Below are 17,888 nucleotides of genomic sequence, written 5' to 3'. Positions count from 1 at the left end.
ATCCCCGGCGTGAGGACATCAGGCGGCGGCTGATTAGCTTAGGTTTACATCACCCGGCCGGGAGCCCGAGCCGAGCCCGGCGCCCTCCAGACACTCGCAGCGGAAGCGCGCCGGCTCCGCACGCGTCTGCGGTGGGGACCCGGGCGGGGCCGGAGCTGATCGGATCCCCAGCTCAGGCGCAGCGGAGCGGGCTCCGTCCACCTGCGGTGTCCCGGCGGCTCTGAGCACCGGCAGCTTCAGGACCCACGAGGGACACCAGGGAAAGGTACCCGGCGGGGGCCCGGAGAGGGGACCCGCCCGGAGACTGGCGGGTTGGAGGGACGGCTGGGGCAGCTGGGGCACCGGGGACCTCTGAGAGTCGGCGTTACACACGCACAACTTTTAACGTACCCGCCGTCCTGGGGGCGCCTTGGGCCGAGTGTCCCCCCAGGGTCTCAGGTGACGCGGCCCCGCAGGGCGTAGGGTCGCCCCAGTGTGGCTGAGTTGGGCTGGGGCGGGGCTGCACACCTGCGGGGCTGAAGGAGCCGGGGACTGAGGTGTCCGGCTGTCACCCGGAGAGGAGGGTGTGCGTTGTTTTGTGTGAGTGTGGGGCAGGGGACTCGCGTGGTTAGGAGAGAGGAGGTTTGTGTGTGAGGGGTCTGGGGGGGCATCGGAGGACTGAGTACTTGTGGGGGTGGCTGGGGACTCTGCGGAGGTCCGCAGGGGGTGGCGGTGGCTCTCGGGTGTCTGTGTGTCCGTGAATGGTGACAGCCGTGCGGAGGGCTGGGCACCTGGGCAGGGGCTGGCTATGCGCGGACACCGCTAGGACCAGGCTGGTGTTCCGGGAGCGGCCGCAGACGGAGCGCGGGGCGCGACGCAGGGTGAGTGGCGGCGAGGACGCGGCGCGCGGGATGCGGGGCCCACAGGTGTGCACGCCCGTGTAGCCCTGGCTTTGCGGGCTGTACCTGCGCGTGTGTACTTTGTGCCTGGGGACGGCGTGTGCTGTACCTGCAGACTGGAGGGGTCGGGGAGGCGAGAGCCCAGGTCCGTCTCTGCGCTCTGAGGCCCAACCTCCTTACCTTTGCCTCCCCGGCTCCAGTCCTGGGGCCGCCCCTCAATTTCCGCTGATCCTTCTGACCCCAGACACCCTCCGCCCGCCGCTTCCGCTCCCACGGGAGGGGCCTGGCTGCGGAAGGCGGGGCGAGGCGAGGCGAGGTCGCCTGCTGCCCTCGGGCCAGGCATCCGGCCCGGGCATTGGAACGTCCGTGTGGCCTTGTTGGTGTCGCTGTGTGTGTGTGTTTGGTGTAATCTGCCCTCTTCCCCTGGGTCCCAGCTGTGGCAGGGAACGGCAAGGGTAACTAGGGGCTGCCTCCCTCCATTCTACCAGGCAGGTTTTAGTCCTGCAGTGTGGCCTACAAAGTCCCTTGCTCTTTTGTACACGCAGTTACCCCATCTGTCCTGTGCAGCTTATCCCAGGCCCACCAAGCTCTGAGGGTGGTTAGAGGCGAGGCAGCCTGGATTGCTGGTGTGGCCCGGCCAGAGTCAGGCAGTCTCCCGCTGCACAACGCACACGGCGTTTGCCAGGTCTTACCTCGGATGATGACTTGGAATAGCCTTGATGGGTAGAGAGTGCCACCCCTGGGGAGGTTCATGGGACTCCTCACAGTGGCACTTAAGTGTCTCCAGCTACGAATAATAACAGTAATGCAGCAATAGTAGTGACCATTTCCTGACCCACCCTGCAACAGGTCCACGCCAAGCTTCCCACCCTGACATGCCATTGTCCTCTCCTCCACCCACCCCGCACGCTGTCACACAGCCGCCAGGGTGGTGGTTTCTCTGTCACGCAGAGTGAATGAATCTTGGGGCCTTTGAGAGACCCTCTAGCCCTGCCTCGCTTCTCCCCTGATCTGAAAGGGAGCTGTCCTGCGGACTGACTCTGCATGCGGGCCCTATGATTCCAGAAGCTCTTGGGCCACTCGGCAACAGTAGCTAAGATTCACATTTGGAGCCAGACTCAGTGGCTCACGCCTGTAATCCTAGCACTCTGGGAAGCCAAGGTGGGAGGATGGCTCAAGGTCAGCCGTTCAAAACCAGCCTGAGCCAGAGCGAGACCCCATCTCTACTAAAAAATAGAAAGAAAATAATTGGGCCCGGCGCAGCGCAGTGGTTCATGCCTGTAACCCTAGCACTCTGGGAGGCGGAGGTGGGTGGATTGCTCGAGGTCAGGAGTTCGAAACCAGCCTGAGCATGTGCGAGAACCCGTCTCTACCATAAATAGAAAAAAATTAATTGGCCAACTGATATATATAGAAAAAAATTAGCCGAGCATGGTGGCGCATGCCTGTAGTCCCAGCTACTCGGGAGGCAGGAAGATGGCTTGAGCCCAGGAATCTGAGGTTGCTGTGAGCTAGGCTGATGCCACAGCACTCTAGCCCAGGCAATAAAGGGAGATTCTGTCTTTAAAAAAAAAAAAAAAGGAAGAGGCGATCTGAGATTGGGGGACTGCTAGCTATCTCTGCCATATGGTGCTTGCAGAGACCTTCACAATAGGGCCTCCAGTAACCTCACCAGCCTTATAGTTTTTGAAACTTTTCATATTTTTCTGCAGATACATTGTTTGGGGGAAACGTGCAGCACGTTGTTTTGCCTTTTCCCTTTGCCTAGAACAGTAGTTACTAGACAGCAGCATCAACCTTCCCCAGGAACTTATAAATGCAAATTCTTGGGCCTCACTCCAGACCTTGGATCGGCTACCCTGGGAGTAGAGCCCAGCAATATATGGGGTAACAAGGCTTCTAGATGATTCCAATGCCTACGCAAGTTTGAGAACTATTGAACCTGAATGTGACTCTCCAGATCACCTGGCTAACTCTGACTCTCCTTCAGGTCTCGATGTAGGGAGAGTCAGGTCTCTTCCAAAAAGTCCTCTCTTGACCCACCAGCCTGGGAGAGAGGCCCCTTTGGGTTCCCAGAGTCCCATGCTTCTCCCTACAATAAGACTGACCACACTGGATATAATTTTACGATGACTCATTGGCTCTCCAAATGGCCTAGGAGATGCTGAGGGCAAGAATGCTAACTCATTTCTCTTCCCCAGCACCTGCCAGGGCCGAGCTCAGAGTAGCTGCCCCATAGGTAGTAAGTGAATGAATAAGATGGCATCTCTCAGGCTGGGTGCAGTGGCTCAGGCTTGTAATCCTAGCACTCTGGGAGGCCAAGGCGGGAGGATTACTCGAGGTCGGGAGTTCAAAACCAGCCTGAGCAAGAGCGAGACCCCGTCTCTACTATAAATAGAAAGAAATTAATTAGCCAACTAGTATATATACAAAAAATTAGCCGGGCATGGTGGCGCATGCCTATAGTCCCAGCTACTTGGAAGGCTGAGGCAGGAGGATCGCTTGAGCCCAGGAGTTTGAGGTTGCTGTGAGCTAGGTTGAAGCCACAGTACTCATTCTAGTCTGGGCAACAAAGCGAGACTCTGTCTCAAAAAAAAAAAAAAAGATGGCATCTCTCTCGTATCTGTGAATGTATTAGACCCACACAGTATGAGATGGGTTGATTTTCTTTACTATGATTTGTAGGAACAAGCTGTGTTTTCTAACAGGTATTTGTTTCTTTAAATGTAAATTTCTGATTAGGGAATATATTTACGTGGTTCAAAATTCAAAATGTATATAAGTACAAATTTCCTTTCAACCTTGTGTGTCCTTCCAGAGAGAGAGTCTATACATATACAAACCTATATATACACTGTATAATATATTTATATTCATATATTCTTTAACACAGAGCATTGTGCACACATAATTCTGTGTTTGGCTTCTTTCTCTTGGTACATCTGGGAGATCAGTTCACATCAGTATATGGAGAGCTTCCTGGTCCTTCTTCAGAGCTTGATACTATTCCACTACAGGGCGGTACCACGATGTTTGGTCAGCCTTCTACTGCCAGACATTAGGGATAGTCCCATAGAGACACAAGGCTCTGATAATCAGCCTTTCACATATCTAATTTTTTGTGAACAGTTTAACTGGAGGATAAATTCTGAGAAGCGAGACACCAGTCAAGGATATGTGCTTTTGTCATTTTAACAAACACTGCCAAAGCACCCTCCATAAAGGCTGTGCCATGTACCCTCCCACCAGCAGGGGAAAAGAGGGGCCACCAAACAGCCCCCGCTTAGTGCCTTTCTCCGCTTCTTTCTAGATGCAAGCCACCCCTCTGGCTGCTCCTGCAGACGCCCCCTCCAGGAAGAAGCGGCTGGAGTTGGACGATGACTTGGACACTGAATGTCCCATCCGGAAACAAGCTCGAAGTGCGCCCCAGCCCAGGCCACCTCCCTGCCTGCTGCCCCTGAGCCCACCCCCTGCTCCAGATCGTGCACCTGCTGTGGCCACTGCCTCCAGGCTTGGGCCCTATGTCCTCCTGGAACCTGAGGAGGGCGGGCAGGTCTACCGGGCCCTGCACTGCCCCACAGGCACTGAGTTCACCTGCAAGGTATGTGCCCGCCGGCCACTCCCCCCAGCGTCACAGGAGGCCTCAAAAGGCTCTTAGCTCCAGAAGATTCCCAGGGCACTGGGAGGTCCTTGTATTCATTTATTCCTGTGTTTGCTGGGGAAGCAGCCAGTGAGTCCCTTGCTAGGCTGAGACCAGAGAGGCGAAGCAGATGTGGTCCCAGCCCTGGGGGAGTTCACAGCTGAGGCCCTATCCTGTGATAATCGCTGCGAGGGTGCAGCTTAGGGACCATGTGAGCACAGAGGATGCCCCTAATGTATTCACCGGGGTGTCAGAAGAGGCTGAATAGGAGTTAGCCAGGTAGAAGTGGGAGAAAGGAGTTGCAGGCGGGAACAGTTGTGCGAAGGCCTAGAGGAGTGAGCGCATTCACTTCAGGAAATGAAACAGAGTTCACTGTGGCCAGAGGGAGAGGCAGGAGTGACAGCTGGCAGCAGCTGGCACGAAGGCGTTAGGAAGGAGCTTCCGCTGGGCTGTGGGGAGCCACTGTAGAAGTTTGCATGTTTCCATGATAGAAAGGTGAGACGTGGTGGACCTCTGGGACCTCAGAGGTGATTGAGCCTAATCTGTGGCCATTTTACAAATAGGAAGACTGAGGTCAAGAGAGGGGAAGGGCCATGCATGAAGTCACATAGCATCAGGCCTGGATCCTAGCGGGAGGTAAGGGGTAGAGAAGTCTGAAGATTCCTGGCAGAAATCAGGAAATGGGCAGGGCCAAGGCCCCTTAAGGGTCAGGCCATATAGGACATTGGCAGGTCACAGTCCCCAAAAGGACAGAGATGAGAATACAAAGTCTAACAATAGGTATTTACTGTCCACCAGGTACTATGTTGATTGCTTAGTATGCACAGTGTCTTTTACTCTTCAACAACCAATGAGATAGTTAAAATTATTGTGCCCATTTTACAGATAGAGGACAGCGAGGCTCAGAGAGGTGTGGTTACTTGCTGTGTCACAGAGCCAGGAGGTGTCAGAGGTGGCAAGCTGAGCCCAGAGAGTCCTGTGTTCCATGTTAGAATAAGTGTTTCAGACACAAGCAGGGCAGGCTGCCCCTGGTAGGCAGGTGTAAGGGAGATAGGGGAGACCTACATACACAGGAGAGGAGCAGAAGGCGGCCTGGGTCCCTTGGGAATGCACAGAGAGGTGGAGGGACTTAAGCCTCCTACTGGGAGCAGCAACAGCTGGCCCCAGCGCCCGCTGAAGGGGCACAGGGTGCAGGCGGGGAGACCCACACAAGGTCCAGCCCCCAGCTTCACCTGGGCTCTGAGCTGCCTGATGCTGGCCCCCAGTGCTCTAACCTGGGTGCTCCCTGGAACCCTGAACTCTGGGTCTCCTTCCTGCAGCATCACAGGTTCTTTTCCATTCCCACTGCGGAGGGGAACCCATGCAAAGAGGAGTGACTCAAGCAGGCCCGAGGCAGAAGCACCATGCTGTCACAGGGCCCCATTCATCAGAAACATTTAGGGAAATCCACTGGGATGGGCTCGTCCCTGTCCCTGTGCCATTGTGAACTGCAGGGGCTGAACTATTGCTTCCAGAGTACCCTTGGCTTTTCTGGCCAGTGTATATAGAACGAGCAGTATCCTATCTTTGTAGAGTATCCCCATAGTCATTAATTCACCAAAGCTTCATTGCCCACCAGTACATGCCGCATGCACTGTGCTGTGGCTACAAACACAGCTCTAGGCTGGGCGCGGTGAATCCTAGCACTCTGGGAGGCTGAGGCGAGAGGATCGCTCGAGGTCAGGCGTTAAAAACCAGCCTGAGCAAGAGCGAGACCCTGTCTCTACTATAAATAGAAAGAAATTAATTGGCCAACTAAAAATATATAGAAAAAATTAGCCGGGCATGGTGGCGCATGCCTGTAGTCCCAGCTACTCGGGAGGCTGAGGCAGAAGGATCTCTTGAGCCCAGGAGTTTGAGGTTGCTGTGAGCTAGTCTGACGCCACGACACTCTAGTCTGGGCAACACAGTGAGACTCTGTCTCAAAACAAAACAAACCAAAAAAAAAAAAAAAAATCACAGCTCTGCTCTCATCAAGCTGTCGTTCTCCTGGGAAAGACCAGTGATAAACAGTGAATAAGAAAAACATGTGCCATGTGATCGTAAGTGCTATGGAGGAAAAATAAAGCTGGAAACAGGGACATCAGGAGGCAAGAAGGGCAGTGGTGCAGGTGATTTTAGCTAGGGAGGTGACCTGTGAGCAGTGACTTCATGGATGGAAGGAGCCAGCCTGTGGGTCTAGGGGCAGAGCGTGCAGGCAGCAGGTACAGCAAGTGCAAGTGCACAGCGGCAGGAAGGGGCCCGCCCTCACTAAAAACAACAAAAAAAAGTAGTTTCTGTGTTGAGTTATTTCCTCCATGTCACCTCAACTGGTTTTTTTAAAGTTATATGCTTTAAATTTTTCTCATGGATTAAATATGTATATGTTGTTTTTTTTTTTCCTGTGTGGCATAGTTAATATAACATGCAATGGGTTTAAAGTCAGACAAACCAAAGTGAGCATACTGGCTCTGCTCCACTGATTGGCTTTTTTTTTTTTTTTGAGACAGAGTCTCACTTTGTTGCCCAGGCTAGAGTGAGTGCCGTGGCATCAGCCTAGCTCACTGCAACCTCAAACTCCTGGGCTCAAGGGATCCTGCTGCCTCAGCCTCCTAAGTAGCTGGGATTACAGGCATGTACCACGATGTCCGGCTAATTTTTTGTATATAATATTAGTTGGCCAACTAATTTATTTCTATTTATAGTAGAGACGGGGTCTCACTCTTGCTCAGGCTGGTATTGAACTCCTGACCTTGAGCAATCCGTCCGCCTCGGCCTCCCAGAGTGCTAGGATTACAGGCGTGAGCCACCGCGCCCGGCCTGGTTGTATAGCTTCTAACAGGTCACTTCCCTTCTCTGAACCTCAGTCTTACCATCAGTAAAGTGGGACACACCTTTCAGGGCATTGGTGAGTTTCACTGGGATGCCCATTAACCCTCAGCGCGTTTCCCCACAACCTCGCCACCCTCACTGCACGTCCCTCTTCTCGGCACCATTGCAGCCACACTGATCTTTGGCTGGGTCTCCAGAGCAGGTCAAGCTCTCTCTTGCCTCAGGGCCTTTGCACTGTCTGTGCCTCTCCACCCAGAAAGCGGTCACTTCTGGACCACACTTTCTAAAATAGGTGCCCTCTTCCAAAATACTCTCCATTCCAGCATCTTTCTTGGTTCCTTTGCAAGGCATATCAGAATTTGTAAATATTTAATTTATTGGCTTGTTACACTGTCTCCCAGTGGGCACCGGGAGAGCAGGGCCCGGGGCTGCCTGTCCAGTTAGCCGCTGGTGGCTGGCTCAGGTGGGCTCCATGCCGGCTTTCGGAATGAGTGAAAGTGGCGGGTGGACAGCGGAGACCTGTAGCCTTGAAGATGATGGGCACAAGGTGACTTCCCCGTTATCTGCCCTTCTGGATTTTCTCCGCTTTTAGGGTTATTTTTCTGTTGGTGTGACCTGCTATTTCAGTCATCTGACATTCAAGGTCATTACAGGGCAGTTGAGAGCACAGATGATGGGGTGCACAGGTGCGATCCCAGCCGCGCTTGCTGGCTGTGGGCTTCTCAGCTTCCCCAACTGTAAAATGGGGCAGGTCATACTATTTTAAGGGCTGTTATCAGGGCTGAGTGACAGCTGGGACCGTTTTGCCAGGCCAGCCCAAGCGCCCCGGGGTCCCCAGTGTGCTCACCCCATGCTCCACCCACAGGTGTACCCCGCCCGCGAGGCCCTGGCGGTGCTGGAGCCCTACGCGCGGCTGCCCCGCCACGAGCACGTGGCCCGACCCGCCGAGGTGCTCGCGGGCCCCCAGCGCCTCTACACCTTTTTCGCTCGGACCCACGGGGACATGCACAGCCTGGTGCGCAGCCGCCGCCGCCTGCCCGAGCCCGAGGCCGCCGCACTCTTCCGCCAGATGGCCGCCGCCGTGGCGCACTGTCACCAGCACGGCCTAGTCCTGCGCGACCTCAAGCTGCGTCGCTTTGTCTTCACGGACTCTGGGAGGTGAGTGTGGCCTCAGAGACCCACCCACAGACACGCTCAAGGGGTGGGCCAGGCAAAGTAACCAGGCAAGTAGACGAGCCCGGCCTAACCAGCGCACGCACACTAGTTCCCTCGGAAAAGTTGACTCAGTCCTGTTGGAAGCCCCTCGAGGTGGATCGGTGACAATCACAGTAGCTGACAGTGGCCAGGGCAGTCGCTGCACCATCAGGCCTGTCCTGGATCCTTACAAATATGAGGTAGGTACTATTATTGTCCCCATATGACAGATAAGGAAACTGAAGCCCAGAGAGATCAAGAAACTTGCCCACGATCCCACAGCTAAATAAATGGTAGAGGTCAGCATTTGAACCCAGATCTGGCTCCAGAACCTGGGTGCTAATTCACTCTGAGCTTGAGAGACAGGGGCCACCTGGGCTTACCAGCTGACTCTAGGTGACCCAGTGTCTCTGAGCCTCAGTTTCCCCATTGGTAGGAGAAAGGGCTGGATTGTTAAGATGTTTCCAGGATCTCAACATGACAGCCAAACAGGGCCTGAGGTTTCCCACATGGAAACCTTTTCTGTGAAACTGAAAATTAGCACTTTTTGGTTAAAAGGTAACTTTCCTTCTCTAGGTTGAGATGCTAAGAAAAGAAGACAAATAGGTAACTCTCCTGGGGAGAGAGGCAGAGGGACCTGCCTCCTGGCCCTTCCCCAGACTCCTGGGGCCTGCAGGGTGTGTCAGGGAGAACACTGAGCAGCCAGGAACAACCGCTGGGAGTATCAGTTTCATCTCAAGAGTTTTTTGTGGAGGAAGGCGTGTGACCCCATTGCATTTTTTTAAACGTTTTCTTTTGAAATAATTTTAGACTTTCAGGAAAGTTGCAAAAATAGTTCAAAGAGTTTCTATATATCCTTTACCCACTTTCCACGAATACTGACACCTAGCATAGCCATAGCACAATGATCAAAACTAAGAAATTAACCCTGGAGTATTGACTCAACCATGGATTTATTCAGACTTCCCTAGTTTCCCACAAACATCCCTTTGCTCCATTTAGTTGTCGTATTACCTTGGGGTCTTCCAGTTTGAGAGCGTTCCTCAGTCTTTTCCTGTTTTTCATGACCTTGAGAATTTTGAAGAGTACTGCCAGTTACTTTGTATGTCTCTCAATTCGGATTGGATTGATGTTTCCCCATGGTTAGATTGCAGTCACGAGTCTTTGGCGAGAATCCGCAGAAGGGACAGGTCCTTCCCAGCACATCGTGGTGGGCAATGCATGAGCTGATAGGTCATTACTGTGACCACTTGGTTAAGGTAGTGTCTCCCCACTGTAAAGTTCCTAACTTACCCTTTGTATTAATAAATACTTTGGGGCACCAGGCGTGGTGGCTCACGCCCCTGTAATCCTAGCACTCTGGGAGGCCAAGGTGCGAGGATCACTCAAGGTCAGGAGTTCAAGACCAGCCTGAGCAAGAGCGAGACCCCGTCTCTACTAAAAATAGAAAGAAATTAATTGGCCAACTAAAAATATATAGAAAAAAATTAGCCGGGCATGGTGGCGCATGCCTGTAGTCCCAGCTACTCGGGTGGCTGAGGCAGAAGGAGTGCTTGAGCGCAGGAGTTTGAGGTTGCTGTGAGCTAGGCTGATGCCATGGCACTCTAGCCGGGGCAACAAAGTGAGACTCTATCTCAAAAAAAAAAAAAAATACCTTGGGGGAAGTACTTTGAGGTTATGCATATTAATGTCCTATGTTTTTCTCAACTTTCACCCATTAATTTTAGCAGCCATCTATCTTGCCTCCAGCAGTTACTACTGTGGTGTGTGCTTAAGGCTGATTTTTCTGTTTCCTTCTTCCACATTTTATATTAAAACAAACATGCCTTTTAGTAAGAAGGAGAGTGTAAAAGTTATTATTTTTAAGCTAGTACATAACTTCAAACAAATTTTAAGCTTAGGGTGGGTACACCTACCCCAGACCTCCTGGAGGAGCCAAAGTGCTTACTTCTCTTCCCAAGGCGATAGTTTTAAGAATCGGTGGTAGAAGAAGAACTGTGAGTCAGACAGACTTAGGTTGAAATCCTGGTTCTGCTTCTTACCTGCATTTTGGCCTTGAGCAATGGCTGTACCTGCCTGAGCCTTTGTTTCTTCATCTGTAAAATGGGCCAATAATGTTGTCTCAGACACACGTACACACACACACACACACACACACAGTACTGTGATTCATAGGTTCAGTCAGCATTTGTGAAATGCCATTAGGCATCCAGACAGTGGTGCCATAAGGAAGAAGATTAATCACAGTGGTAATAGGATTATTATTAATACTATTAAAGCCATCTAGAACACTCCATGGGAGTTGTTTACGATAAAAGTTGCAAATGGAAAGCTACACACACCATTTTTTTTTGCCCCAAATACCCGATAGTTTGTGTTTTTAAGTGAAATTAGTTGCCAACATTTTAAAAACAGGGACTTTTTCATTCAAATATGATCTCCTTGCTTCTCAGAGAAAAAATAAGAACATGAGGCCACCTTGGGAACTACGTGAGTGGTTCATAGCACTGGCTCTGGGTAGGCGAGAGCCTGTGTCCCCCCGACCCCCATCGGTGCTCTAGAGCTGGAAAATGGCGTCTTCCTTTCAGTTTGAGGCCAGGACAGAATGAGATGAGCCAGGGAATGAGCTTAGCCCAGGGCCAGGAATGCAAGTGGATACTCAACAAATACTAGGCTGTGCCAGGCATGGTGGCTCACACCTTGTAATCCTAGCACTTTGGGAGGTCCAGGTGGTAGGATCACTTGAGGTCAAGAGTTCAAAACCAGCCTGGGCAATAGCAAGACCCCATTTCTACAAAAAATAAAAAAAATTAGCTGGGCATAATGGTATGCCCCTTTAGTCCCAGCAACTCAGGAGGCTGAGGCAAGAGGATCCCTTGTGCCCAGGAATTTGAGGTTGCTGTGAAATAGGATCACACCATTGCACCCCAGCCTGGGCAACAGAGCAAGACCCTGTCACAAAAAAATAAAATAAATAAATACTACACCGTGTTGATGTTAGTTGTGACCGTTTTAGGCAAGGCTTGTGCTGATATGTCTGACACACTTCCTGTTTCTCTCATTTTGTTAACCTGCCCTAAGTTTCCTCTGGTTTAAGAGAGGCTTTTTTTTTTTTAAAGTCTTGAAGTGCTGGGATTACAGGTGTGAGCAACCACACCCCGCCTGGTTTAAGAGAGGCTCAACCCTCTCAGGTTCCTCAGTCCCCTCCCCAAGGGACTGTTGGGAAATGTGTTCCTTTCAGAGTGTTAGTTTACATTTAATTACTGTGACCTTAAGAAATGACTTACACGCTCTCACCCTGGGCTTCCCTATCTGTCAAACAAGATCAGTCATCCAGCCTCACAGGACTAGCTCACTTCTGTCAAATGCCAGCAGCCACTCGGGAAGTGTGTGCCATTATGGTGACAGTGGGGGCAGTGACATGGGGGTTCCAGATAGGACTTGACCCTCCATCTCTCCCCTGCCCCAGGACGAAGCTCGTGCTGGAGAACCTGGAGGATGCTTGTGTGCTGACCGGGCCAGACGACTCCCTGTGGGACAAGCACGCCTGCCCAGCCTACGTGGGACCCGAGATCCTCAGCTCACGGGCATCCTACTCTGGCAAGGCGGCTGATGTCTGGAGCCTGGGCGTGGCGCTCTTCACCATGCTGGCCGGCCACTACCCCTTCCAGGACTCAGAGCCTGCCCTGCTCTTTGGCAAGATCCGCCGAGGGGCCTTTGCCCTGCCTGAGGGCCTCTCAGCTGCCGCCCGCTGCCTGGTCCGCTGCCTCCTTCGACGGGAGCCGGCTGAGCGGCTCACGGCCACAGGCATCCTGCTGCACCCCTGGCTGCGGGAGGACCCGATCCCTTCCGCCCCATCCCGATCCCACCTCTGGGAGGCTGACCAGGTGGTCCCCGACGGACAGGGGCTGGAGGAGGCAGAGGACGAGGAGGGAGAAAGAGAGGTAGATCTGTATGGCTAGATCTACTCTCTCAGCTGCAAACAGTGGATTGCGCTTGGGGTGGCCCCAAGCCTTCTCCTGCTACTTTGAACCAAGCCAAACCTTAAGTGCCTTCTAGGAGGGAGAAAGGAAGCCTGTGCAGGTGTGCTGTGTGCTCACCTGTGTGTTCCGCACACACACAAGGCCTGCTTGGGCGCTTCCTGTGTGCCAAGCTCTGTGCTAGGTGCTGGGAACACATCAATGAGCAAAGGAGTCAAAACTCCCTGCTCACAGAGCTGGCAGGCTGGCATTCTTTTTATTTTATTTTTTTTTTTGAGACAGAGTCTCACTCACTCTGTCACCCTGGCTAGAGTGCAGTAGTGGCATCAGCCTAGCTCACAGCAACCTCAAATTCCTGGGCTCAAGTGATCCTCCTGTCTCAGCCTCCTGAGTAGCTGGGACTACAGGCATGTACCACTATGCCTGGCTAATTTTTCTAATTTTTGCAGAGATAGGGTCTCACTGTTGCTCAGGCTGGTCTTGAACCTCTGACCTCAAGCAATTCTCCTGCCTCAGCCTCTCAAAGTGCTCGGATTTACACATGTGAGCCGCTGTGCCTGGCCGGGCTGGCATTTTTGAACTGCCAGCACTTTTCTACACCCAGAGGTCAGTGTCTACACAGGGCACACTTAGTACCAGGGGCGGCCACCACTCGTACTGGTGCTCAGGCACCTGTCTCTGTAGGACATTCCCTTTCACAAACCCAGCTGCCTTTGTATCTTGCACCTTTTCAGAGAAAGGGAGGTATCCCTGTGCCAAAGGCTCCAGGCCTCTCCCCTGCAACTCAGGACTCCAGAGCCCGGCTGTGCTGGGAATCGTGCTCCCAGCAGCTCTGTCCTCTCGATCAAGAGCTTTTCTTTCCAGGCCCAAGCCAAGGGTTTGGGCCGGAAGACCAAGAATCTAAACTATAAGGCTTGTTCTTGTCTAACTCAAGCAATGATTTGGAATTCGGGTCCAGACCTGTTGACCTTGGTGGCCCCTGACCTTAGCACCAAGGTTGGGGGACAGCATTAGGCAGGGTCTGTCCCGTGGCCACCAGGAATGTCCCAAGCCCTGTACTGTGGATGCATTTGGGTCCAGATCAATACTATGGGTTTTAGAGACCATGAATATATATTTTTACCTGTGCCTAATAAAGGAGAGTTGTGAAATACTTTTATTTCTCCAGATTTATTCTATCCTCCTACTATCTCTTACCAGTTTTCCTTGCCTTCAAAACTGTCCCCCTGGTGAAAGGCAGAGGCCTTGTGTCCCAGTTGAGTGGTTTGTGAGAACAGACAGATTCCCTGCAGCCCAGCGGGTCTTTCCACACTGTTTCTTCTGGAGGCAGTGGCTCTCAGTTGGGATACTTTTCCGAGTCAAGGTGGCTTAAATAAAAAGGAAATAGGTTTCACACGAAGTAAGAAGTCAACAGATAGTGTGGGCTTCAGTGCCCGTTCATTCTGCCCTCATGGCTGTTTGCAGGGACAAGGCTCACCAGGCTCCTTCTGTCTCTTTGTTGTCCCTGGAGATTGCTGGTGCAATGGCTACAGCAGTCCCAGATGTCACAGTAGAAAGGTCTATGACCAGAGGAAGCACTTGACCCCTCTGCCTAGTCCTTTCCAGTCACTTGACTAGTGTGGCATTGTAGTACTTGAGAACTTGGAGTTAGGCTGCCCGGAATTAAAACCTGGCTCCAGCACTCACTTGTTTGACCCTTGGCAAGTTCCTAACCACTCTACATCTCAGATTCTTTCTCTGTAAAATGGGGGATAATAATAGTACCCAACTCATGAAAACTGAATCAGTTGTTTTATGTGAAGCACCTGGAATGAAAGGTACGCAGCACCAGCCCACAATGAGAGTTAGCTGCTGTTGTTCCCATAGCTCTTCCTCGGGAGGGGGGCTGCTTTCCCAGAAGCACGGCTAATAGACTCTGCCGTGCATCTCATTGGCCAGAATGGGTCACATGCCCTCACCTGACCAATCACCAGCAAGGAAAATGGGTTGGCATTAATCATGGCGGTCCTCCAGCTGCAGGCGCGGGCGGCCTCGCTGCAGGAAGTTCAAACTTCATGCAGGAGGGGGAGTGAGACCTGAACAAAATCAAGTTCAGAGAGTGGAGGAGAGTGGGAAAAAGAATGTGGAGAAGAAGGGAGGTGGCTTGGCCAACAGCCTGCCCACTGCGGATCAGCAAGGCAGTCCTGGATCATCTGGCACCAGGTGGCCTCCGGCTGACTGCAGGGCTCAGCCCAGACCGCCCAGACTAGAAGAATTGCTCAGCTCACCCACCACGTCATGAGTTACATGGAATCATTCTTGTTTTAAGCCACTAAGTTTTGGGGTGTTTTGTTATACAGCAAAAGTTAACTGATACAGACAGGGATGAGTCGGCCTCATCTCTGTGCACCCAGCATTACCCAGGGCTGCCTGGGGACAGGTACTGTGCCAACCCTTTGCCACGTTACACGGAGAGGCTCATTTACTCCTCACGACATCCCAACTAGGTCGATGCTCTCGTCACTTTACAAATAAGAAAAATGAGGTTTAGAGAGAGTAGAAGACTCATCCGAGACCTCACAACGGAGTAAAAGACTTACCTGGTTTTGCCTTGACGCAGGAAATTTTGACAAGGCTGCTCAGATGCAGCCACATGAAAAGTGCCCCATAAAAAAGGTGTAAAATCCACACCCCTGGCCCTAATGAACGAGGACTTTGGTGTCCCACTGGTGTTCATTTAGTCATCCTTGTATAAGAGTTTTACAATATCAAATGTAATGCATGTATATTACAGAAAGGGAGGGACTGTTAGAAATTTAGTTGAGGATTTTCTCTGCCACTGGGAGCTAAACACACATGATCCTGTTGTGGCCTGCTGGGTTATCCCTTCACTTTGCAATTCAACAATGATTGCTGAGTGCCTGCTATAGGCCGGGCACCATGCAAGACAGATGTGGTCTCTGCCCTCTAGGATTCAGTCTAATAGCGGAGACAGATGTTAAACAGATAACCATACAAATAAATGGTTAGTTCTTTGTGGCCAAAATAGGTATCCAAACACTGCAGGTGCTCCCCTACATTTTCCAGCCCTTCTTCCAGTCACATGACTGGTTCTGGCCAATGATGTGTGTGAAAGTGATGGGTGGGGCCTGGGGTCACTTCTTGTGTGCAAGTTTCCGGCATCCAGAGGGGTCATTTCTGGGCTGAAGCAATTGAGAGCTGGTGGGCCTCCAGCTTTCTCTTCCCCTGCCACACCTACCCTGAGGCCACCAGTTCCCTTAGCTACAAGATGGAGGAGGATCACCGGATTCATACTGGATTTCACCGAGCAAGAAATAAAGCTTCTTGTGTTAAGTCTTTGAGATTCAAAGTTTGTCTGGTAGGCAGTTAGTGGTAATTACTATGGCTAGGGAACATTTGCCACAAGTGAAAGGAGGAAAAATACTTTCTAGTAGTAACCAGGTTGTGTCGGTCTGCTATATTACAACCTCCCACGCTTGGTGGTTTATGCTTCTCTGGGTTAGCAATTTGGGCTGGGCTCAGCTGGGTCACTCTCACAGCTGCCTTGGCTGGACAGGCTCCTCCCTGTTCCACGTGGCCTCACCCTTCCACAGGCTTAGCCTCCCTCCTTCCTGTGGTGGTCTTGGGGTTTCAAAAGGCAACAAGACACTCTGGGAGGCCGAGGTGGGTGGATTGCTCAAGGTCAGGAGTTCAAAACCAGCCCGAGCGAGACTCCGTCTCTACTATAGAAAAAATAGAAAGAAATTAATTGGCCAACTAATATATATATATAAAAAATTAGCCGGGCATAGTGGCACATGCCTGTAGTCCCAGCTACTCAGTAGGCTGAGGCAGCAGGATTGCTTGAGCCCAGGAGTTTGAGGTTGCTGTGAGCTAGGCTGACGCCATGGCACTCACTCTAGCCTGGACAACAAAGTGAGACTCTGTCTCAAAAAAAAAAAAAGGCAACAAGAGAGGACAAGTCCCAATGTGCAAGCTGTGCTTGTGTCACATTAGCAAAGGTGCCAGTGGCCAAAACAGGTCACATAGCCCAATTCAGGAAGCTGGAAAATAGATTCTCTCTCTTTCTGGGGTTCCCCTCCTTCTGATGGGAGGGGCTCAAAATCATTTGGGGCCTTTTTTTCAATACACAGTGGCCCTCCCTTATCAGTGGATGATATATTCCAAGACCCCCAGTGGAAGCCTGAAACTACAGGTAGTACCAAATGCTATACACATCCTTGTTTTATCATATATATATATATATATATATATATATATATATGATACAGTTTAATTTATAGGCTGGGAGTGCTTATGGGATATGTTTCAGGCAAAAGGAAAATGATCCCAGAAAAAGTCTGAGACTCATTCATTCTTTTTTTTTTATTTATTTATTTATTTATTTATTTTTTTGAGACAGAGTCTCACTTTTGTTGCCTAGGCTAGAGTGAGTGCCGTGGCGTCAGCCTAGCTCACAGCAACCTCAAACTCCTGGGCTCAAACGATCCTCCTGCCTCAGCCTCCCAAGTAGCTGGGACTACAGGCATGTGCCACCATGCCCGGCTAGTTTTTTGTATATATATTTTTAGTTGGTCAATTAATTTCTTTCTATTTTTAGTAGAGACGGGGTCTCGCTCAGGATGGTTTCGAACTCCCAACCTCGAGCAATCCGCCCGCCTCGGCCTCCCAGAGTGCTAGGATTACAGGCGTGAGCCACCGCGCTCGGCCCATTCTTTCAACATATAGTCCTTGAGCACCTACTCTATGTTAGGAACTGTTCTAGACACCAGGAAAACAGTAGTGAGCAAAACAGACAAAAGTCCTTGACCTCTAGAAGAGGAAAACAGACCAAAAACAAGATAGATAGAATAAATATACTACTGTTTTATTTTATTTTATTTTTTTGTGACAGAGTCTCACTCTGTTGCCTGAGCTAGAGTGCCCTGGCGTCAGCTTAGCTCACAGCAACCTCAAACTCCTGGGCTCAGGCAATCCTCCTGCCTCAGCCTCTCGAGTAGCTGGGACTACAGGCATGTGTCACCATGCCCGGCTAATTTTTTCTATATATTTTTAGTTGGCCAATTGATTTGTTTCTATTTTTAGTAGAGACGGGTCTCGCTCTTGCTCAGGCTGGTTTCGAACTCCTGACCTTGAGTGATCTGCCCGCCTTGGCCTCCCAGAGAGCTAGGATTACAGGTGTGAGCCACCTCGCCCAGCCTACTGTTTTAGATAGTAATATATATTGAGTAGAAAAAAAATAAAGCCAGGAAGGAGGATATGACATGCTGGATACATGTGTGTCTGTGAAATTTCAGATAGGGTAGTTAGGGAAGACTTTCAGGTAAAGGCTAACATAAAGGGAAG

At 51.3% G+C, this 17,888-nt stretch overlaps 1 protein-coding gene across 1 annotated transcript; it reads left to right on the top strand.

Annotated features, from left to right (window-relative positions):
- Nucleotides 1–44: 44 nt before the first annotated feature.
- Nucleotides 45–13,695, top strand: TRIB3 (tribbles pseudokinase 3). Its single transcript, XM_012755278.2, has 4 exons — nucleotides 45–265; nucleotides 4,189–4,479; nucleotides 8,234–8,526; nucleotides 12,032–13,695. The coding sequence occupies exons 2-4, from the start codon at nucleotides 4,189–4,191 to the stop codon at nucleotides 12,522–12,524; spliced, it is 1,077 nt and encodes a 358-aa protein (XP_012610732.1). The 5' UTR covers nucleotides 45–265; the 3' UTR covers nucleotides 12,525–13,695.
- The last annotated feature ends 4,193 nt before the right edge of the window (nucleotides 13,696–17,888 follow it).

Source organism: Microcebus murinus, chromosome 16 (assembly GCF_040939455.1).
Source record: "Microcebus murinus isolate Inina chromosome 16, M.murinus_Inina_mat1.0, whole genome shotgun sequence".
NCBI classification, from domain to species: domain Eukaryota; kingdom Metazoa; phylum Chordata; class Mammalia; order Primates; family Cheirogaleidae; genus Microcebus; species Microcebus murinus.
Note: the sequence above shows the minus strand (reverse complement) of the source record. Positions and strands in the feature narration are given on the sequence as shown.

Excerpts from the sequence above, each read along its gene's own strand:
- TRIB3 (XM_012755278.2), top strand. The coding sequence starts at position 4,189 with ATGCAAGCCACCCCTCTGGCTGCTCCTGCAGACGCCCCCTCCAGGAAG. Across the intron at positions 4,480-8,233 it reads GCACTGAGTTCACCTGCAAG|GTGTACCCCGCCCGCGAGGC; the intron begins GTATGTGCCCGC and ends CTCCACCCACAG. Across the intron at positions 8,527-12,031 it reads GTCTTCACGGACTCTGGGAG|GACGAAGCTCGTGCTGGAGA; the intron begins GTGAGTGTGGCC and ends CCCCTGCCCCAG.